The 23,299-nt window shown below is 36.2% G+C and overlaps 1 protein-coding gene across 2 annotated transcripts; it reads left to right on the top strand.

The window, feature by feature from the left end:
- The first annotated feature begins 5,632 nt into the window (after positions 1-5,632).
- On the top strand, positions 5,633-14,842 carry LOC118437020 (zinc finger protein 354A-like). Of its 2 annotated transcripts, none has more exons than XM_035855767.1 (6): positions 5,633-5,814; positions 5,889-6,348; positions 6,750-7,061; positions 7,162-7,183; positions 13,033-13,417; positions 14,551-14,842. In XM_035855767.1, the coding sequence occupies exons 2-6, from the start codon at positions 5,898-5,900 to the stop codon at positions 14,737-14,739; spliced, it is 1,359 nt and encodes a 452-aa protein (XP_035711660.1). In that variant the 5' UTR covers positions 5,633-5,814; positions 5,889-5,897; the 3' UTR covers positions 14,740-14,842. The 2 variants fall into 2 exon arrangements, with proteins under 2 accessions (XP_035711660.1, XP_035711659.1); XM_035855766.1 differs by having other exon boundaries at positions 5,882-6,348.
- Positions 14,843-23,299: the final 8,457 nt, after the last annotated feature.

The following is a 23,299-nucleotide window of genomic DNA, read 5'->3' as shown; positions in this document are numbered from 1 at the left end:
CGGAGGGGGGAGGGTCTAGAAAATTGCGATTTTTGCGTTACATAATTTATGGACCTAAGCTCTTTGTTAATCAATATTTTGGGAAATATACCGTGAGTCAGTTCCTCTAATAAATAAATCGATAGGTAAGATTGGTCACCTGATAGACTTAAGTAATTACTTATTCATTCTCTGAATGAATTGATCGAATCATTTAATCAAACATTATAAAATTTATTTTTATCACTATCATAATAATGCAGTAAGAATCAATTTGTATAATTCCCTACGAACTCGTGTCAACAGGGTGTATGTACTTCACACAAAACAATTTGATAACTTAGTCTCCTCTCAATTTAGTCTTCACTCTTAAAAATAATGTAACCCTTTTGAAAAGATAATGCAGCCTCAAGCCTCAACTTTGACCTGAAAGATCACGAAAAGTCACTCAATGTTAAATTGCAACGACAGAATTTGTCGAAAACACGTGAGACGTGTTAATTTTAACAGATTTTCCATGAACAAAAACAATTAATTTTGAAATTCAGCCCAACATTTTTTAGAGTGTTGATTATTAATAAAATAATACTTAAACCAAATTGAATTTTTACCTCCTTGAACGGACAAGTGGTTACCTTTTTTACACCATAATTCCACATGACGATGATTTTCAAACCAGACATGAGTTTAATTCCGTCCAGCAAAATATTTTATTTGGATAAAATTCCCAACAAAGTTTTTACCTTGGAAGGAACTAATGCTTCAAAACCGATTCCTGATTTGGGTGGATTTTCCAATTTTCTAAAAGTCTTTACTAAAATTTCTTACTATATATTGTGTTTTCCCTGGAAACTTGAAAAGGATGTTAAAGGGCCCGTAGATTGGAAATATGTACCTCGTTGGAACAAAATTCAAAAGGTATTTTCAAATTAAGCATAATTTTCATCTTTTTTTTGTGTCTTACAGAAATTTGTCAGGTTTTCTCAGGGGCATTGAAGTTTTTCAAAGCATACAAAAGTGATCGCTCATTTTTGGTATAAATTAATTTATTAATAATCAGCCCAACAAAGTAAGAACAGTTAACTTCATAGTTATTTTGAATTTCGAAAAGTCTACTTAATTTAGACTTTGAATTGACTGCGCATTTGTATACTTCTGAAATGGGTAGCATTATTTTTAAGCCTGCATAGTCTCAATTGGCCCCTGATTGCATAAAAGATGTAAAATTCTGCGCTATTAGGTGTTTGTATAAATCTCATGAGTCTCATTTATCCCCAGGTATTATGCGGCTTTCTCCATTTCCTGGCATTATCGAAATTCGTTGCGGAAGTTCGCACCGACGGTTCGCACAAATTTGGGGCAAACCCAGTCGACTATTTGTACCTCTTTCAAAGCGCGGCTACCCTTTGGAACTACATATTTTTAACGTACTTCATCTTCTTCAGAATGTCCACTCTCTTGCCAGAAGTGGTTCATCAGTGCGAAAATATGGTGAAGAAACCAGTTTGGAAGTTAACCAGTTATCTGCACAAAGTAAGTGAATAGATGATTCAATCTCCCTTTGAGTCATACATTTTGTCTACCTTTGAACCTAGGGCAAAGCGCCTAGAAAGTATTGATGGGGAACTTTGACGTAAAAAATGGTCAAAAAATGATTTTAAAAATCTCAAATTTTTGTAGAATCAAATCAATATATCTAACTCTGAATGCCAAAAATTTCATAAGTTTTCAATAAAAAATAAATTTATTACACCATTTCAAACCATGTACTGTTTAGGTTCGGGCTTATCCTTTCTGACTCCATAAATAACCGTCCTCAAAAAACGTATAAATTGTTTCGTAATCCGTCCTTCTACATGGGGAAAAAGTCCTGCAGTGGATTTTTGGCACCCCACAGGTTAAATCAGGTCAAAAATGCCTTCATAACCGCCTTTCTTGTGTACATTTATAGGTTTCCAGCCACTTTCTCATCACCGCTGTCACCCTCCTCTCCACGTTGCGCTGTCTCGTCGAATTCATCCTGTTTAATCCAGACGAACAGGACCAGCAACTTTTTCACACACAATTTCACAACGACGTGATATCTCTAAAGCAAACCTGGACCAGGAATATTCCCTGGATTTCCTATTTCTATGACGACCTTACAACTGACTTGGTTAACGAGGAAGTGACATCCGACTGGTCCGACGTGTTGCTTGGTTGTCTTGATATACTTAATACATCGTGGCCAAGAATTATCTGACCAGGCGAGGTATGGTCTCAAACATTTGTTAATTTCACAAGAAAAACATTTTACTAACAAAAACTCTTACAGTATGTTCTAAACTAATGTCTTGTGGGTCCTCCAGACGATTTTGCATGTTATGAAATTTTTTTCCTCAAATTTTCTGACAGATTTTCCAAAACACTTTTGGGAATTTTTTTCCAAACGTTTTTTAAACATGAGGTCTTGGAAGCAGTATGGTCTGGAACTTTTTCGTAGACCGCCTTAAATTTAAGCTAGGGCCACAAATTTTTAATTGGGGTAATGACCGGGGTGTTTCCCATGCCTGGAATTTCTTACATGAATTTGGAAGTGTTCTCCCCACTAATTTTCAAAATGTTCTCTGAAAACAGGGAAAATTCTATTTTTTCCAATTTTTTTGCTACACTGAAGGTGGTCAATATTGAAATTACTTGTTTAATTATTTGATTTCTATGATTATCATGTGTAAAAAGTATGATTTTAACTTGCTAAGGTCGATATGTTGTAAATTGACTGATTTGAGTAACATCATCGTTCATTTTTATCACTATTGAAAAAAAATTTTCAGTATTTTTTCAAAGTGTTCTCCCCTCATTGCGGGTTGGTGGGGTAAGAAATTCCAGGCATGGTGTTTCCGAGGCACACCCCCTTTGCCAAGATGGTAAACGACCGACACTCGAAAAATCAAATAATAGTGTTTGAAGTGTGGGCTAATATTCCATCCAGTTAATATGGAATTTCTTTCGAATTTGGAAAAAGTTGCTCAGTCTCCATAGTATCGAAGTAGAAGGGCAAGATATGACCACGGTAAAACCGTACGTCTAAATTTTGACAACCAAAAGTGACGACCAGGTCCGTCACGCCTCGAAACCAGAGCTAAATACAAACCATTAATGGTAGTCACTTTTTTCTAATCTTCGTCTCGGGAAACCGGTTTCTATTCACAATTGGCTACCTCATATAGTGTGGATTCACCACAGGATTACCATATATTTTGGTCATGCGCGTACACAAAATTCCTGGGCCCTTTATACCACCAGTCAAATAGCGGTTTTCATCTAGAAACTCGCCAAAATCAACTCGACCTTATATTGTTGACCGAAAAAGAGTTTGTTTTGGAGGTCTGGAAGAGATGTGACCCCAGTCACTGGTGTTTACTTGATTCTGGAGAGTGGAACGATAGATTTTCTAATAAAATTGTCAAAATCGATATTTAAGATTTTGGACCGGCTCACAATTTATTGTCGAACTCCCAGGTTTTCGTTGGACTATTGTAAAAATCGCATTCTCAGGTCTGACCGAGGATGTGGTGTGTCGTCTGAGATGATTAGCCTGGCTGATTGCCTTCTGGTTCCTTCAGAACGTGACGATATTCCTAGGGACTCAAAATTTTAGACCAATTTATGAAATTCCTTCTGCTTCATCCAAACGTTTGGTTAGTTTTATAACTTTTTCCAGAAATGAAGGTACAAGTCTGGTTGACATTGTCAGAAAAAATTAGTTCCGAGAACACGACAACAAAAAAGTTTCAGCCCATTTTGTGGACCGATTTATAGATTTTTTTGGGTGGTCAGATAATTCTTGGCCACGATGTACTTATTCCATTTTGTGGCGATTGGTTCGCCCTAATCATCGCGTTTACGTTGTGGGTTCCATCCTACCACTTTTACAGAATCGTAGAGGAAGATAAGGTCAAATTCAAAAGATTACTTTAATCTAAACCTACACAGCAAAATTCCAATAAGGGGACGTCCAAAAATTGCGGTTTTCTTGACCTACGCTCCCACTTTAACGACATCATTGGAGCTAAATATTATTCAACTATTACAAGAAAATATCCCCAAAATGCAGATAGATCATATTAAATTTTATGTATTTTTCCGAAAAAATTATTTTTCAATAAAAATGAATTTCAAAATTTAACAAATTCAAAAAATTATAAATAGTTAGCCGTTCCTGAAATTCTGGAAATGTATGAGGACCTAAAAACCCTGTCAGATTTAATGAACGTCGCCTTCTCCAAGATCATGCTCCCCTACGCGGTCGACGTCATGTTCTTCTACGCCACGCACCTCCTCGACATTGTCGCGAGTAAGACCAGCCCCGCCAAACTGTACCTCGCTCTGGCCTTTTTGGTCGTCATGGTGACAATTCTGCTGCTATCGGATGCCTCCCGAAGGACTGATGGGATGCAAAAGTAAGTCAAATTTTCATGAGAATTTCAAACCTGAGGGTGGTTCAAATTTGATCTGATCCGTTTTTTATTTTCGAAAATAGTCGATCCTAATTTCTAAAATTATAATTCATACCTAGTTAATGCATACTTCCAGGTTGATGAACAACACGTTCGAAAGGCCCTGGAAAACGACCCTCTCCTGTTCATTAGTTTGACCCAGGACGCGGCCTCGCATCCTGTCGGATTAAGCGGTGATGGAATATTCGTCTACAACTATAACTTCGTCTTTGGGGTTAGTTATCTTAATATTTGGGGCTACGATATGTACATAAATAAATACATCTACACTCTAAGAATTCTGGTGATATACGAGACTACCGGTTCAGGTGGTCATTATCTTTTCCGAGTTGGTGGTAATATGCTTTCCCCAGGTCGGTGACAAATCGGTTATACAATTTCTTAGAGTGTAGTTCTCGTGTATGCTCCGAGAGTCTCACATTTTCTGTGCCTGATCCATCAACATAAAACTTAATTCAATTTTATTCTCCTTTTATTAAAATATGCCACTAATATATTTCAGATACTCAACACTGCTGACAATTTTCATATTGTGTGTCCAATTTCGACACACGGATAAACAAACTTGAACAATCAATATTTACACAGAATTTCATCGTTAACATGTCAGACCTGATTTCTCCCAGCCAACTACTGGAAGTCAATCCTCATCCAAAAAGTTAAAGTCTGTAAGTCACACTATTAACCTAAGAGTCCAATGAACTTGTCCCTTCAGGAATCACATAAAAAATAAGCTAACAACGAAAATCGAGCCCAGGAAAGGATATTTTATTACTTGAATTCGACGAGCAGCCTAATTATAATTAACGAAATACATATGTACATAATTATTCATTACTTCTAACTAATTATTGTAAATAAATAACTACAATTACATAAATTATAACAGCACATGATAAAATTCTGGTCGAATCGCTTTTCATACGTATGCAAACAATGGTTGAGTATGAAAACTCATAGGGAACGTTCATATATTACGTCATCAAAAAATTCCATTTTCACACCACCCCTTCCCAATCCAACTCATGAAAAGGTTAAGCCGGGTAAGATAGGCGACATAAAACCACCCAAAAACCTTTATTGATCACGTAATATATGCACGCTCCCACCAGCAATTTACATCATTCAAGGCGGCATTCACTTTACTCAAAAATACACGATCAAATCACCAGCTCAAATAAAACAAACCTGTCAAACTGAATTTCACTGAGTTTCTCCTGGATAAACCTAAATAAAAAAATTGGTGCAGTTAAAATATTTAATTGGCACGTCATTAAATGCAATACAGTTGTAAATCCGACTAATTTAAACGAATAATACGTATGTAAAATTAAAGGTATGCACATTTCCAATTCGCGTTAAACAATTCGCGTATATCATTCTGAACAGACTATTAAATTAAGTTTACAGATAAAGAAAATGTCGGAAGGAGACGGATTTTCAAAATCCACTAAAAATGGGACGAGTCACATTTTGCAAGATTTACTTTCTTCCACGGTTCTTCTCTCCAGGGCAAATTTTGTCCCCACAAGGAACCAAAAACTTGACAACTTTCCCGTCAAAATCGAGCCAAATTTGACACCCCCAGAAGTAACATGTTCAATCTGCTCCGAATCGACGAATCTTCTCCCTCTGGCCGTCCAAGAGATGGAAATTCTGGCCAAATTCGTCCTAAGTCAGGAGCACATTTCCCTCATTTTACAAACGGAAGATCATCCTCCCATTTTTTGCTGTAAAATTTGCTCCTCCGCGATCCTCTCGTTGGCCAAGTTATCCACGCAGATCGAAAATATTACCATTTCTCTCCGTGCCGTCATCTCCAGCAGGAACGGACTGTTTAATAAGCTGCGGAGTGGGTCCAAAACTATTGGTAAATAATTTTTGCAAATTTTTGGTGAATTTTGATAGTTAATTCAACAATTTTTAATAATCTATTCGATTAATCCTTAATTCACATACATAGGACTCAAGGACATTTTTCATGATATATCGCGCCTGGGAATTTATTCTAAAATTCTTGAATTTATAGACCAGATCGCCATTTTTAAAAATACCCATAGATTTTTACACTTTTTGGCGACGGAGATCCCCGATTGAAAAATCCTTCAGAAAAAATGGAACTGGGTTAAAAAAACTTACCTCAATTCCATCAATCAACCCACTGAGGACAAATTTAGTAAAATAAATTCCCACAGGAGAAAAATGATTAAAAATGTTCTGCTTTTGACGATTTTAATGACGAGTAAGTCATCTTTTATTCAATTTATGTAGAACCCTCCCGTGATGGAGAAGACTTTGGCGTTCGTCACGGCGTCACATTGTTGCATAATGGCGACCACCCAGGGCCAACTGAATCGGTTTACGAAGAATTTTCGGTAAAAGTCGAGCCACCTGATGACCACGACCAAGACGACCATGAAATTGAGTCTGATGCTGACTCTGCATTATCTGAGCCCAAATCTCCTCCCGAGAGGACCAAATCATGGTCAAAATACGTCTGCAAAATCTGTCAACCTAACGTCACCTTCCGCAGAGTTGACAACCTCACGCGTCACATGAACCAGAAACATGCCCCCAAACGCAGTAAGGATACAATGCATAAATATTTTACGAATTTGAATATTTGCACTTTTCTTTTAAATCTTGCGACATGCAAATTTTCCTGCCATGTCTTTTGTTTCAGCCACCACAAGCGGATTTACACGGTGAGTTTTAGTATTAATATAGGCAACAAGTACACTCTTATAAATAATGTTACCTTTGTGAAAATCGATGCACTGTAAACTACACATTAACCAGTGGCGGATAAATAGGGTATGTGGGCTAGGTGTGACATAGGGGCCCCAGGGTGCAGCGTGGTGTATATATTATTATACTTAAGTTTGGTCAACGAATTTCGAAAAATAAATTCACTGATACTGCAGATAAATTATTATTAAGTTAATTGTTATTAAGTACTCGCGTAACAAGTAGTTTTTGGGAAACTACAAATAGGTGGTTAAGTATTTATGTAAATATGCCGAAGGTATTCGGTTGCGATTATTTATTGCCCATTTGGAATAAATTTCTCCCCGGTCGGTTATAAATTGATAACCAGTCAGTGGTAGACTCAAACATATATCTTGGATTGTGGTTATAATCGTAACCGAGTTATTTGCAGTGTAGATTATGTAATCTTGGAAGATGTTTTTTTGGGTTCGAACAATTTTGGCGTGCTATTCCGCAAAATTTTCGCAAACTTTAGCAGCTTTAAAATAAATCTGGGGCCCCTTGATAGAGGTTAGACTTTTTCTAGCCAAAACTTATTTTTTTATATCCTTGAAATATAACAAATATGTATGTGGCAAAAATTGTATTTCAAGAAAATTTGGCTAGATAAAGCCTCATATCTTTCAAGGGGCCCCCAAATTTATTATTAAGCTACTAAAGTGTGCGAAAATTTTGCGGAATCGTATGCAAAAATTGTCAAATAAAAATGATGTTGTCCTCTTTATATTAATCGGTGTCTCAATCTAGTTCGTGGTGATCCCCAATTGACGCCCAATTCCCCACGAATCTAAAGAAATTTCATAGCGATTTAATAAACCCTCCCTAATATCAAGGAACTTTTTCTTTACCCTCCCGCGCTCGTATCCCTACCATACTAATAGTATGGGAACACTCTCAATAATTTTTTGATGATATTGTTACCGGCGGAGGTACTATGCAACTCTACCGCTCAGGTAATAATTTATCACCGAAGGGTAACATATATACAGAGGCTAAATCCTGCACTGCCCCAATGTCAACGCTCAGGTAATAAAAATATTACCGATACCTGAGGCAATTTCTTACCCACAGAAGACAATTTGTTACTATATTGTTACCACGCGGTAGAATTGCATAGTGTCTCCGACGGTAACAATATTGTCAAAAAATTATTGAGAGTGAAGGATACCGCGCGGGAAGGGAAAAGAAAAAGTTCCTTGATATTATTTCGATTCTTGAATTGGGAATTATTGAGGCAATAGTCATAAGTGGTTAGGATTAAAAGAAAAGGCAAATAATTTAATTTCGCTAATAATTTCAGTCATTTCTAAAGCGATACCGTCTGACTTAATTTTATTTCTGGGAGCGGTGCAACGTTGTGGAAACTGAATATTTTCTTGAAGAAGTTAAAATACAGATCTGTAGTTCGATAACACTACCAGATATTAAATATTGTCGCCAATCGGAGTTCTTTGTAAGGAAAGCCATTTTCCGTATCAAGTTAGAGCGCATAATTTTATTAAATTGACAAAATATGCTTGCTAAACAACATAGCACACAAAATAACTGAAACATATGTACATATACCTATATTATTACACCAACATAGTTAAGAATTTTAAACACCGTTCAATATCACAAAAAAATATTAAACCGATTTAGAACAAATTCAATCGGACTCTGGTAGTAAGCTGTAAGACCCATGACCGATAAGAAATTTACGCAGATTTATGATATGCAAAATGAGAGGCTACTTCCATTTAACCAGAGGGAAATTTAGAGCATTAAGAGGTTGTTTTCCATTTAGGTCGCTTGTTAAATACATGGAGGGCAATTCCCAGGGTTTCGATTGGTAAAAACCAAATTGACCAGGGCAGCGGGAAAAAGTGGGAAAAAGGCATTTTTACCACCCACTCAAAATGGGTGGGAAATGGAAAAAATGGAAGAAATGGGAAAAACTCTGGTTTTGGGGCACTCCGAAACAACTTCTTTAAAACTTAAGATTTTCAAAATTTGACTTCATATTTGTATTCTCCAACAAATTCTGAGAAAATTAGTTGTTAATAGGGTTTTACATTGTCAGTGTCAACGGAATAAATGTCATGTCATGTCATAAAGGTCATGACATGTCAATTTGTCAATTTTTTGTCATAAATGTCACAGCTTCAAAATGTATGACATTTATGACAAATATGACGGACATTTATGACATTTGTCATAATTGCCAATCTCAATATGCCCCGTGACCAGGTAATGTTGGTAGCAGCTATTAAAACTCTTCTTTGCCTCATTGCAATTCAACGAGTCAACAAATGTTCTTGTTAAATCGCGATTTACGAGTGGATGGCGATTAATCGCCATCCTCTCGTATTTATATATATCTAAGGATAAGTATAACGTCAAACTTAATTACGACCGTTCACAATTTCATTGAAGAAGTTTTAGGAACTTCCTCTTTTCAGCCTGCTTCAATTTTATTTATAGTTCTCTTAGTTTGATTGCCAAGTAAGATTCAGTCTCCCGGTCTACAATTGTAAATATTTAAACGTTGTAGCATTGGTAGCAGTCATCTCAATTAGTTGCGGTTAACTCTACCTAGTTGGTCATAAGTAGAAACTTTTAGAAAATATTCACCGAGCTGGCTGCAACTTTCTGTATATCCTGCTGGATGAATTATTTATGTATCGAGTGAATTAATATATGACCTTCCTAAACTCTGTAGACAACCAGTAGTCCAAGCTTCATATTGCTCTCATGTTTAACGAAAAACATTTTATGTTATAAGAAAAGACAGACTTCAGGTCAATATCATTGTAAGCAACATGCAAGGAATCGGCCAACTCTTCCAAATAAATGCTCCAAATACAACTGATGATCAAAGACAAACGGAATAAGTTATAATTTTACGAACGGAAGTCGTCAGCTGGTGGACAGATACGTATTTACTCTGTCTCGATTATTTTGTTTTGCAAAAATTTGTGAGTTCCTGGGCACTCCCAACTTTGCAATCGGTGTCAACTTCTTCCCATTAAACCCATTTCGACAGTGGTAGATGAAGGTTTTCATCTTTACCGTGGCTGACCGTCCTTTTGCCGTGTTTTTGGTGCTACCTACTCCACCTCAACTGGACTCCCCTCGTTTCCTGCCTAGTAGACTCTCCCCTTCCCAATCTTCTGTAGGATTGGACTGCAACGTATCATCCATTCATTCTGGGGGACAAGAATTTCGTCAGCCCCTCTTTTGGGAAAAAAGCCACTGGGTGTGGTTCTGCTTGGTGCGTAATACACCTCTACAGCAGTAACCATACCCGCCCGGCAAGGCCCGGCAAGTCAATTAATTCATTATTTAATTATTGACATCTTCTCCTTTTTGCTAAACATCGCCCTAAAAAAGTTTTCTCTCTTATCCTTCCTGAGATGGACTTGGCCACCGCTTGGAAATTGGATTGATGATGACTGGAACCTTATGTGAAACATACCATCTGCCCATCAGACAAAGACAACTGACTCTAATTTGCATCTTGCGTAAATTAGATCGAGTATTTCCCTCGGCCCTTTCAATATGAAGGCTCTGGTTGACGCCATTTCTCGAACCCAGTCCTCCACATACAATATCATCCTGCCTGGAAAATCTTCCGATGATGAGAACGCTGAGGAGGACAACCTTTCACCGACAGAATGACCGATCTTGATACCCTTTTAATATGTTGTAGACCTAGGTGAGTCTAGCAAAAGTGAAGAAGGATTTCATTCCATGGCCTCATTTGCGCGCGCCACACCCACTCAAAGGTGCGAGAAACACGAAAAATACCCTGTTTTGGTTCATTCAAAAAAATCACCACAAATCCAATTTTGATCGGATTTTCATAATTTAAACGTTTTTGTGATCTTAGATAGTTGGTTTATCATATCCAATACCAAACTCAAATTTTTTAATTTTTTGAGTATTTTCGAAAATTTCCTGACCAAGGGTCTGCCTTCGAAAAAATCAAAATTTCAAAAAATTTGAGTTTGGTATTGGATATGATAAACCAACTATCTAAGATCACAAAAACGTTTAAATTATGAAAATCCGATCAAAATTGGATTTTTGGTGATTTTTTGAATGAACCGAAACAGGGTATTTTTCGTGTTTTTCGCACCTTTTAGTGGGTGTGGCGCGCGCAAATGGGGCCATGGAATGAAATCCTTCTTCACTTTTGCTAGACTCACCTAGTACTACAACATATCCAAAGGACATCGAAATCGGTGATTCTGTCGGTGAAGGGTTGTCCTCCTGAGATCAACAGGGTTTTTGAGGCCAAATACATGTACGACGATGGCGAGAACGAAACGGGACCCGACTGTCATCTTTGTGGCCAAGAAATTTATGACCTTGCGAGTATTTTCACCTATAAAGGAACCATCTACAACTTTCTTTTTAAAGATGACATTTCTGATTCTGAGGGTTATACCTGGAGAGATGGAATGCTCCAGTGTATTTACTGTTTTAATTTCTTTCACAAGAATAATTGCAATGTTTCCATGTCTGATTATTCTTATTGTAAAATATTTCTTTCTAAAAATTGGGCGTGCCCCACTTGTGTTCCAATATTTAAAAGTAAGTCCTTTAATACGAGTGTGTTTTACAAGCCTATTGATTTTAAAAAAGTACTCCTTAAATTAGTGAAAGTACTGAACCCGGTACGAGATCAACTCTCTGATATGTACTTTACAACTATGGATTTTAAGTGCAAGTATTTAATTTGCATTAGCATGTTGGAAAACGGTGGTATTGGGTAACCAAAATTATTTGACATGGATTGTTTACCTTGGTTATAATTCGGTACTCTAATTTGATTAATAGTTTGCTTTTCAACTGTTCAAATTGAACTTGGTTTTCAGATTCAATATTCTATGTTATCTACATGAAGTGATTTTATTCTTATTTTAGGTTAATTACAGAGTTATATCTTTTTGTGTCATAGTTTTTAAACCAGTTTTTTTAAACTGATAACTATTAACACGTGAATAAAGGTTTAAATCATAAATCAGTCAATATAATATTTTAAGTGTCGTTTGTAGTGAAAAAGTATATGAGAGGAAAGATGTGTAGCTGAAAAACAAAATATACCGCCTACGATGACTTTTTTGTTAGGGAAAAATGCGATAAACAGTGAAAATGTCATAATTGCCAATGACAAGTTGACAGAAAAGTTGACAATTTCGAATTTGACAAATTTTCATAGATGTCATAATTGTCAATAAAAATAAAAGTCTGACATTTATGACATTTATGACATTTATGACATGTCAAAATGTCATGACAAGTTGACAATGTAAAACCCTAGTTGTTAATACGGTTCAATTCGAACAATCTCTAAAATTAATATGTATTCATATGGGAAAATTGTAAAAATAATTAAAACTGATCAAAAGTGCCCGTATTACATATCAAAATTTTCAGAAATTCGTGGAGATGACGAATATGAAGTCCAATTCCGGAAATATTGATTATTAAAGAAATTAGCTTTCCCCATAACTAAATACATGGACAGCCATATTTCCCATTTTGGACGGTAAAAACCGTTTTTCCCGGTTTTTACCACTCTTTCCCCCCTGCCGTGGTGAAAAATCGTTTTTGACGGGAAAAACGAAACCCTGGCAATTCTCATTGTTTTGGAGAGACATCAAATTACTTCCCAAAAAAATTCCACCTAGGGGCCCCGACTTGGCTTTATCCGCCACTGACATTAACGTACTTGTTCTGAAATACGTCAGACGCATTTAAAGGAAAAGAGGTTAAGCAAATCTATTCATTTATTTAGCCGCTGTCCTGGCGTCGAGAGGCCACATGGATGTCCCAAATGCGACAAACGTTTCATCCGGGGGCCCTCGTTACGTAAACACTTCCGGGCCGTGCACGAAGGGTTACGAGTCAAGCGGAAATGTACCCTTTGTCCGGAAGTCTTCTCAAGTATAGCGATGGTGCGAAAGCACATGCAAAAATTCCACCACGTGGTCCAGCCTACGTCGAAGCGGACGCCGTGTGAGATGTGTACGAAAACCTTCTCCAATTCGACCGGCTTGCATCGACACGTGGAATTGTTCCACTTTACGGACCGGAAGTCATGTCCGTACGGATGCGCGACCAGATTTACTTCGGGGGCTGACTGGCTGAAGCATTTGGAGGAGTGCAAGTCTCCAAAAATGGTAAAAATTTTGAATTATTTATACACAAAGTTTTACACATGGTATTAAGGTGGCATTGTAAGAGAGTTTTGAGTTTGAATTGTAATGTCTCATATATTCAAATGGAAATTTTGAAGCTTGTTCATCGCTGAGCGTTTTAAATTTTTTGATTTAAGATTTTGTACAGCTAAAAATCGATAATTTTTAAGTTTACGAAGTTAGAGTGTTAGAATTTGGATTTTTTTCTTCAATGAGAAAATAAATAAAAAATAATCAGTAAAATTTAAATATTTTCTCGTTGATGAAAACAATATTAAGATTCCTCTTGGTGACTCATCGTCTCAAACAATCTCACAGGCAAAAACAGGGCGCGAAAGTTGTTTATCTTATATTACTTTTTCACAAAAACACATGTTCCTTTGTTTTGGTAGGAAAATCGGGGACATCCATTCACTAGATATTGTATTTTCATTTCTTGTAAAATCATTTTTATCGTGTTTTTACTCAATCTATTAAAATCTAATACAATACGTGGTCAGTGCATGACCACTTAGTGGCGGATTTACGTTACCTACATACCTCACCATGTTATTAAGTTACTTTCCACACCATGATTTCAAAATTGTTTTCTGGAGCAATGAAATCAAAATTAGAAAATCTACGAACCGCTTTTGTAGTCAGTAAGCTAATTAACAGGATGGCAATGACTTTCTTTGAATTAAGATTTGTAGGGGATCAATTTTCCTAGAGGTCTTATGTCTTTTCACTATTTTCGAAATTCCTCCTTCAAAAATTGTCAAAATCTGGAGTGTATATTTTTAATAAATTGGCAACGACCTGCTCTACAAAAGCGGTTCTTGGAATTTAAAAATAAATTTCCAGAACCAAGAAATGGATGGAAATGTGCTGATTTTTAGGCCTGTGACGTCACAGGCGATGAGTCACCTAATCCAACGTTAAGATTCTACCCTCCTAACTTCATTAATCTAAAAATTATCGATTTTTAGGTACCTTAAAATCTTATTCTAAAAACGCAAGACAATTAAAAGGTTTCAAAATCCCTATTTATACCGAATCAGGGAAAGTTGAGATACAACAATTCAAACTCAAAACCCGCCTGCTATGCGACGTTAGCAATAAATTGTATTTTGCAGATCACAAAAATCGGATGCTATTGCTTATTTTGCAAAACCACGTTCCGCAACATGCTTCTCAGGATGGAACACTATCTCCGAGAACATCCCGACAAGTCGTATCCTTGTTCTCATTGTGGTGCACAGTTTTCGCGAAGAAATGCTTTGTATTATCACCGATGTGATAAATATGGTGGAAATCAGGGTTGAATCGGATCAGCATTTTGAGAATTCCGATCCATTTTTTACATTAAAAAAATATATTTAAAAATGAGTGTTACCGTAATAAATAAATATATACCCTTTGCAAATACTCAAAGTGTGTTATTTCTTATTTCACTTATTTTAAAACTGTTTTTTACTATATTGAGGTAGATTAGGGCATCCAGAATCGGAAAATTTTGAAAAATTGGTTTACGATTTTTCTGAATTTGGAAAACTTTCGTGAAACCGGTTTTCGATTTTTCATTTTTTCAGTGACGTATATTTACTGGATATGTATGTGACATGGACGAATTTACAAGGTTTGACCCTTTGGCATTCTTCTTAACCCCTTTTTGAACAAGATGACCGACCAAATCCTGTCAAAAATAATAGTTTTTTTTTAGTTTTTATATAATTTACAAGTTGAAATCTTCTCCTAGCAAATTTCAATTTGAAATAGTTTAAACAATAACGGCATGATAAAATTCGGCTCCTTTTCATGCATATGCAAGCCAGGATTGAGTTGAAAACACAACAAGCATTCAGGGCTGTGGTACTTAATTACTTTCGTACTTAATTACTTACTTAATTACCGGACTTGAAGTAATTGGTAATTGATAATTGATTTTAATTACTCCGGTATTGTCAAAGTAATTAAGTACTTAAGTACTTGAAGGACGTGGAGTAATTAAAATTGGAAGTATTTAATTACTTGGTCAAGTAGTAATTAGTAATTGAATACCCAATTACTTTGATCAATTACTTAATGGAGCATACTTGGAATGAAAGAGGACAAGTGCCCCTCTGGCGAAAAACTCGAATTATGTAAATATCTTTTGTTGTGAACACTTTGGTCATCATTCCCATTAGCCTTCGCCTTTTAAGCTTATTCCAATTTTATATTACAATTGTTTCAACTAAAGGGTGTTAATAAAGTCCGATCCCATGAATTTTTTGGAGCGCGGTTGTTACAAATTCAGCTGGAACTTTTGAACCAGTGAAGTTATTTATTTCAAATTTTTACCATGGGAGGAACAACTAAACGTGTAAGTCATGAGCATCTTAGAGTTAAGATACAAACATTGCATCAGCAGGGGTTTAAACCTGCAGAAATTGTGCAAAAATTGGGCTGCAGCCGCAGAACTGTTTGGAAATGGAAGAACAAAAATTTTGTCCACGACAAAAAGCGACCCGGGCGACCCAGAAAGGTGTCACCTACCACAAAAAGAATGATTAAAAACAGACTTTGCAAGAAAACCGGTAGTTCATTACGTAATTGAGCAAGGGAGTTAAATGACTCAAAACGCTATAAAGAGAAGAAGAAGCAAATTAACTGTGTGACCGTGCAAAAATTTGTGAAAACTACGAAGTGGGGTCACACAGCTTACAAACTAACCAAAAAAACCTCTCATGTCACAAAAATATATCGATGACCGTCTGAAATTTGAAGAACTCCTTCAGAAAAGTGCCCATTTGAGTGAAAAAAGACTTGGTGAAGAATTGCGCAGTCACATCCTTTGGACTGACGAATCTATTATTGAACTATATCCAAAATTGAACCAACAAAATGTTCGTTACAGGACAGAAAACAAATCGGATGTACCATCAAGAGCGATCCCAAAATTCGGGCTTAAAGTTATGGTAGCGGGTGGATTTTGTGCACGTTGCGTGACCCCTCTACATATCATACCAAAAGGCCAATCAGTCAATGCAAAGCATTATATGGAAAAAATATTACCTATCTATTTCGATAGCATGGGGAACAAGGAAATATTTCCGAATGAAAGAAAAATAGTTTTCATGCAGGATGGTGCTATAGCCCATACAGCAAAAGCGAGTTTGAGTCTCATCAAGACGCAAGTTTCAACGGTCTGGAGCAAGGGGGTGTGGCCCGGAAACAGCCCAGATTTGAATCCCCTGGAGAACCTGTGGTCCATACTTAAGGAAAATGTATACAAAGAACCACAACCCCGGACGAGGGAAGAGCTAGTAAAAAAAGTTCAAGATGTATGGAATTCGATTCCCACAGACACATTGGAAAAATTAGCACAGAGCCTTAAACAAAGAGTTGAGGGCATGGTTAAAGTAAATGGTAACAAGACCAAATACTAAGGTAAATATGTCGAACATTTTTTGTAAGTATCACGGGTAGTTTTTTTTATACTAGCCTTCACTTTTTTATAGGAAAAATGGGATCGGACTTTATTAACACCCTTTAGTTGTGTTCCATGGAATGCAAAAATTACCTAAACAATCTCGTTAGTCAGAGTCAGGTAAAATACAATAGATAGAAATATACTCATTAACAATTTGAATGTTGTAATTGTGGGAAGAAAAGACCATTATCTGTCTAGAGTAAAGATCCACAGCAATTTTAAACTTCTGGATCATATAGATGGACGGTTTGCTGTATCAAATTATTTATAAAAGGTTTATCCTATTCGGCAATGAATTTTAGTTAGCCTTTAAACAGCGTTTGATTAATTTTTAGTATTACGATGAAGTAATTAGTAATTAAGTAATTGAATTTCAATTACTAATTAGTAATTGGTAATTAAAAATTAATTACATGCTTGTAAAGTAATTGTAATTGATAACTAAGTTCAATTACTGGACAAAGAAGTATTTGTAATTAGTACTTAATTCCAATTTTCGCAGACGGAGTAATTAAGAATTAAGAATTAATTACTTCCATCAGTAATTGAACAGCCCTGCAAGCATTTCCATATTCCGTTGGGAATTCAGTTGGTTATTCCGTTGCGAAATATGGAAAATGCTTCTGTGGAACGCTTGGTCTGGTTTAGCTCTAAATACAGTTTTAAATTTTAGCCCCTCCCCCCATAAACAGAGGATTTACGTAAGTGCTATGAAATTTTTTAAATTTATTTATTTATATATTTTTTAACAATTATATAATGCTGATTGAGTTTAAAATTTAAACTTCATAATTTTGCTTTTAAATTATGAAGTTGATAAGAATATGGCTTTTTCCTATTACTCATCGTAAGATGTTTAACATCCTCACAATTTCATGCAAACGCGTTTCATTATTAATGTCGGAGTCGCCGAAGATATTTTACCGCTGACGCCGCCGCTGCCGAGCAATATCCATTATCACGCAGGCGCCGCCGCATAAACCGTCGGCGTTGACTTCTGAAGTAGACTGAACTAAATCCAGAGTAAGTTTTACCCCTTATCAAGTTAACATTAATACAGTTTACTTCATAAAAAATATTAGTACGATTCAATTTTCCTTTTCAAAAGGCTTTAATTTTTTTAAAGTGTGATCGATTTCTTGCAAATTTCAGAATCAAATAAACACAGCATGAACTTACAACAATAAAAAGAAACAAAACTTATCCAGTCTGAAATGTCATTTAATTCAAATAATTAAGTTATAATTCAAAGCATTAATTTTTAACGTAATTTATTCTCCTCCCCGTTTCTTGAAAAAATCCCGGATTTCCTCCCGACCTAAAAACACGGCCCCATCCCAGCCACGTGGACGCCGGCAATAATCCAGAATGTGACTTGGTACGAACATTCAGTGGCGTTCCTTGGATTGGGACGGCCTGGAGCACACATTCAGTCCGGCCTATTCAAAACTGGTGCAAAATATCTAGTCATTGGGACATTTTATCTTGCTTCAAAGTGGGTCGTAAAATTAATTATGACATCTAGGCGTCTACATACTCTCTATCCACGCAGGTTTGAACTTTTACAGAAATTAAGAATTCTGAGAAACTACGCCACTGCCAGTCTTAAATTCCCCATATTTAGCATAAAGAAAATTCTTTTGAAATTGACAGCGGCGTAGTTTCTCAAAATTTTCAATGCCTGTAAAACTTCAAACCTGCGGATGGAGATATCCAAATTTCAAACCGCGGAGTAAATTTTACATGAAACAATTTTCGGCTCATTTTAATTTCCCTGTCAATGATGTTAATTATAATTTGCACATACAGTTAGAATTTTATAATATTGGTGCTAATTCCGCTCTCTTTGCCCTTTGGAATCAGTACTAAAAATCTCAAAAAACGGTACCGAGTTTAACGTTTTCAGCAGTATGTATGAGGAACACAATGATGCATTAATTCTGTAACAAGATAAGTACATACGTATGTTACGGTATTTGTATGTGAGGAAGAATGCATTGATTCAAATAAAAGTCTAAAAATATACAGAGTCTGACATTCCATTAGAAATGTCCAAATTTTCAGAAGGAAAATGTTCTTATTAACACTCAATTGCATAAATGCAATTGAGTGTTAAATTTTGGGGGATTCTCTTATAATAGAATCCCCTAAAATCAAAACAAATTTTACATACATACCTCGCGGAGAGAGAATAGCGGAAATAAGTGTCCTCCCAGTATGGGAGTCCCAGACACAACAATTACCATTGTCGCTCATCAAACGATTAAAGCTTAGTACTCAGGAAGGAATTTTGACGCGAAGCGGCAGATTCTTTGATTTCTATTAAATTACACCTTCACAGGACTCCGGAATTTCAATACAATGTGTACCAAACATTTTTGTTCATATAAATCAACCCAAAAGTGTTCCCAAGTTGCTTTTCCTATTTCATGCTAAACATTTTCATGCCAAAAATTCGCCCTGACCAAGGACCCCTGAGCACTAAATAGCTCAATCTAAATTCCACCCAATTAACTAGAAATCATGTGCATTCACCAATAAGGCGACCAAAATCGGAAGTTTTTATCAAATAAGTTTTTATCAAATAAGTTTTTCGCTTATTTCGCTTTTTAAAATTGTGGTAAAACCGGTTTTCGATTAATTAGCTTTAGGAAAATTCTACGAAACCAGGTTTATATTAATTGGATTTTGGAAATTCGTAGGAAAAATGTGTTTGATTCGCACAAACCGGGTTTTGAAGACGGTTTTATTCAAATTTTTTTTTAAATTAGCAAATATAATAACCACAAATTTGATGCAAAATTCAAATTAAATGTAAACTTGGGAATGAGGGATTACAGCACGATTAATTCTTATCTCAATAATTAAACATTAGATTCAAAGAATTCGTATTATTAAAAACCAAAACCCGGTTTTCGAGTGTGTAAAAACCTTACTTTTACAGAACCGATTTCATCGAACATTGTGAAACTGGTGTTTTGGAGAATTGTAAAAATTATGACCGGTTTTTGCCTGAACCAAAAACCGGCTTTTATTTACCTTCATATCAGCTTTTACGAAATTGAAAAAACCGATTTTGAATGCCTTCCATATGTACCCAACGATATTCACTTTCTTTGAAATTAAATTCTTGAAATCAAATGTTACATGAGATTATGCACTCGTGGAGGGAGGTATGAAATTATATGTAATACTACATTTTGTATGACACATCAACGTTCTCATGATCTAAAGGTCTAAACCCGTAAGAGCAGATGCGGGTTTATAATCGCTAGATTTTTGAGTAGGAACACACGGCCTGGCAAATTAAGCACGTCTTCCTTACATTTTCCGATACTTAATGTGCAATTATCTTGCGGCGTGTGAACACACAATTATATCTAGTGCATAGGGCGAGCCGGTACGGCCCATCGGGCCGTACGGCCTGGAGCCAGCGCTCCACCTAGAAGCATCGTCGGTACGGGCCTGCGAACATTTCTGAATTTTGTGGCGGCAACAGAGCTGCGCCGTCAGACTTCCAAACCATCCTCCGAGCAGTTCCAGCGTGTGCAGTTTGCACTCCGAAGTTCGCCAATCGCCACTCTCCCCGGCCATTTTATCTCTCGCCATTGCGCCAAAACTCCACACGCCAAAGAACGAAAAGAATATGGCGTACACCACCAAAACTATGAGAACGGGGTCCATTAGACTAGAGCAATCAATTAGTACTCTACATATTTTCAACAAGAATAAACTTTTTAAGAATAATGGTACCCTTTGAAAATCAAATGCAGCCTAAATTATAAATTAAGTACACTACACCTAGGGCATCCAGAATCGGAAAATTTTGAAAAACCTATTTTCGATTTTTTCCAAAACCGGTTTAAAACCGGTTTTCTACAAAATTTTAAAAATGTGCTTTACATAATGTGGTACAATTTAAAGCTGAACAAACTTTTGGCATTAATTTGGAAAAAAATATTTCAGTACAATTTATTTTTGCATGAAAAACAAGAAATGACTAATATTTTGTAGTTCTAAAATAATTTTTATCAAAAATCGAAAACCGGTTTTCGAGTGTAATATAACCGGTTTTTTTTAAAACCCGTTTTTGTGGAAAATGATAAAACCGGTTTTCGGGTAAATCGAAAACCGGTTTTTTACCGGTTTTGGATGCCCTAACTACACCCAGACATTGCCTTGATAAGAGTAAAGTTTACTCTGGACTTAGGACTGCATTTTACATATTTTCAAAAGGTTACTATTATTATTTTTAATTAGAAATTTATAAATGAAAAGTTATGTAATTACCAAATAAGAATATTGGACGAAAATCAGGTTTTTTAGTTAATTCCTTGTATTTATATTTACCCAGGAAATTGACATGAATATGTAAATGATGTACATATTTAAGTGTATGTATTTAGTATGCAAAACCATATGTTTGTTATGATGTGGGTGACGTGGATATACTGTAGAGCTTGTATTCAGTCACTTCCTGTATGTATTTATATTTGGTCCAATTGCACTCATACATAAATAAATGCATACATATTAAGATGAGTTTAATGGTTTGACCATGAAACTTTAATAAAATTATTGTCGCATGCATTTGCATAAAAAAGGGATTAATGGAACACTGTTAAAAATTATAAGGTACATACATACACTCAAAACAAAAAGGTGTCAATATACATATGACTTAACCGCCTTGGTTACAATTGTGATTCCGAGTAGTAATGAATTTTTTCCGTCCGGTCATAACATTATAACTGCCGGTATCAAAATCATCATAACTCGGATTCAACATTGTAACCAAGGCGGTTAAGTCATATATGTATTGACACCGGCGATGTTGATTGACAGAACTTATAACAGGCTCTTACGCAGGGTTCGGAAAACCCCGGAGTTTTTCCAGAAACCCCCAACCCCGGGGGTTTTTCCGGGGTTATTGGGGTTTTTGTGGGTTTTTGTAGATTTTGGGGCAGGTTGAACCAAAATTCCTAAAATTATGTATTAGGGAAAAACTTATTTAATATACGAATTTATCCGGTATTTCTAATTCCCACCTACAAACCCCACAGCCAAATCCACCCACGAAGTGGGGGTGGATTTGGGTGGGGGTGGAATTATAAATGCCGAATTTATCGTGCAATTTTAATTAAGCATTATCATTTACTTGGACAGTCCAAGTTGGACTGTTGAATCGAAAATTCTTGTTTAACATGTCAATCTGGAAATATGCAATGATACTTGGAAATTAAAGTCCCACATAAAAATTGTCAAAACTTCACGATGAATCTGACAATTTAATTAGCATTGGTCTAAGTTGTAGTTTAAGAGATTTTGTTTCAATCTGCCTTAAAATCTTACAAAAACCCCGCAAAAACCCATTAAGCATTAGGGGTCTTCCGGAGATTTGATGCCCCCCAAACCCCCAAAAGCCTGGGGTGGCGAACCCTGGTCTTACGTGGCGCATGTTTAGAAAAATCTAAAAGCCTTAATAGTTGGAAATTAAGGGTCGTAACCCAGTTACTTGAAGTATACTACCTGAAAGCATCAACTGCATACAAAAGTAAGAAAACTCACCCAGAACCGACCATCACAGAGAAGATTGACGAGCATCTCGGTTCTAACTTTAATAAGGAAGAGCTCAATTTGGCTATCAAAATGTTGGCGAGGAAGAAATCTCCAGGACCAGATACCATCCCAAATGAGTTGTGGAAGGCGTTGACGGATTCACACAGAGACAAATTAGTTTATTGTATTAATGAAACTTGGAATAATACGAGTGTCCCTCCCTCCTGGGCAGAAGTAATCATACGACCCATATACAAGAAAGGAAATCCAGACGAAGTGAAAAATTATCGACCTATTTCCCTGGCCAATACTTGCCTCAAACTGTTCACCATAATGCTTAGCAATCGTCTCAACGGCTGGTGTAAAACTGACAAGATTGTGTCGGATTATCAAGCAGCTTATAAACACGGTGCAGGATGCCAAGATCACGTATTTACCCTACAAGCAGCCTTACAATGCAACTTGAAGACCCCAAAAAGTAAAGTATGTGCCTTGTTCATAGACATGTCGGACGCATTTGGAAGTCTAGAACACAATTTACTGTGGGACAAATTAATGAAAGTAGGAATTAGTAGCAAATTTATTAGAACAATTCAAAGTATATATAAGAGTGCTAAAGCAAAAATTAGAACCCAAGGGGGAGAAAGTGATTGGTTTAAACTCGAAAAATCTGTATTTCAAGGAGAGACCCTCAGTCCAAAATTATTCACAATTTTTCTGGAAGACGTACATAAAATATTTGAGAACATAAAACCTTCCCCAATTCGAGTAGGACGAGCCGATATTCATATTATGTGTTATGCTGATGATCTGGTCCTGCTTGCGTACAATATATTCGATATGCAGGATAA

The sequence above is a fragment of the Folsomia candida genome, unplaced genomic scaffold (assembly GCF_002217175.1).
Source record: "Folsomia candida strain VU population unplaced genomic scaffold, ASM221717v1 Fcan01_Sc011, whole genome shotgun sequence".
Classification (NCBI taxonomy): Eukaryota; Metazoa; Arthropoda; class Collembola; order Entomobryomorpha; family Isotomidae; genus Folsomia; species Folsomia candida.
Note: the sequence above shows the minus strand (reverse complement) of the source record. Positions and strands in the feature narration are given on the sequence as shown.

Excerpts from the sequence above, each read along its gene's own strand:
- LOC118437020 (XM_035855767.1), top strand. The coding sequence starts at position 5,898 with ATGTCGGAAGGAGACGGATTTTCAAAATCCACTAAAAATGGGACGAGT. Across the intron at positions 7,062-7,161 it reads GAAACATGCCCCCAAACGCA|CCACCACAAGCGGATTTACA; the intron begins GTAAGGATACAA and ends CTTTTGTTTCAG. Across the intron at positions 13,418-14,550 it reads AGTGCAAGTCTCCAAAAATG|ATCACAAAAATCGGATGCTA; the intron begins GTAAAAATTTTG and ends TGTATTTTGCAG.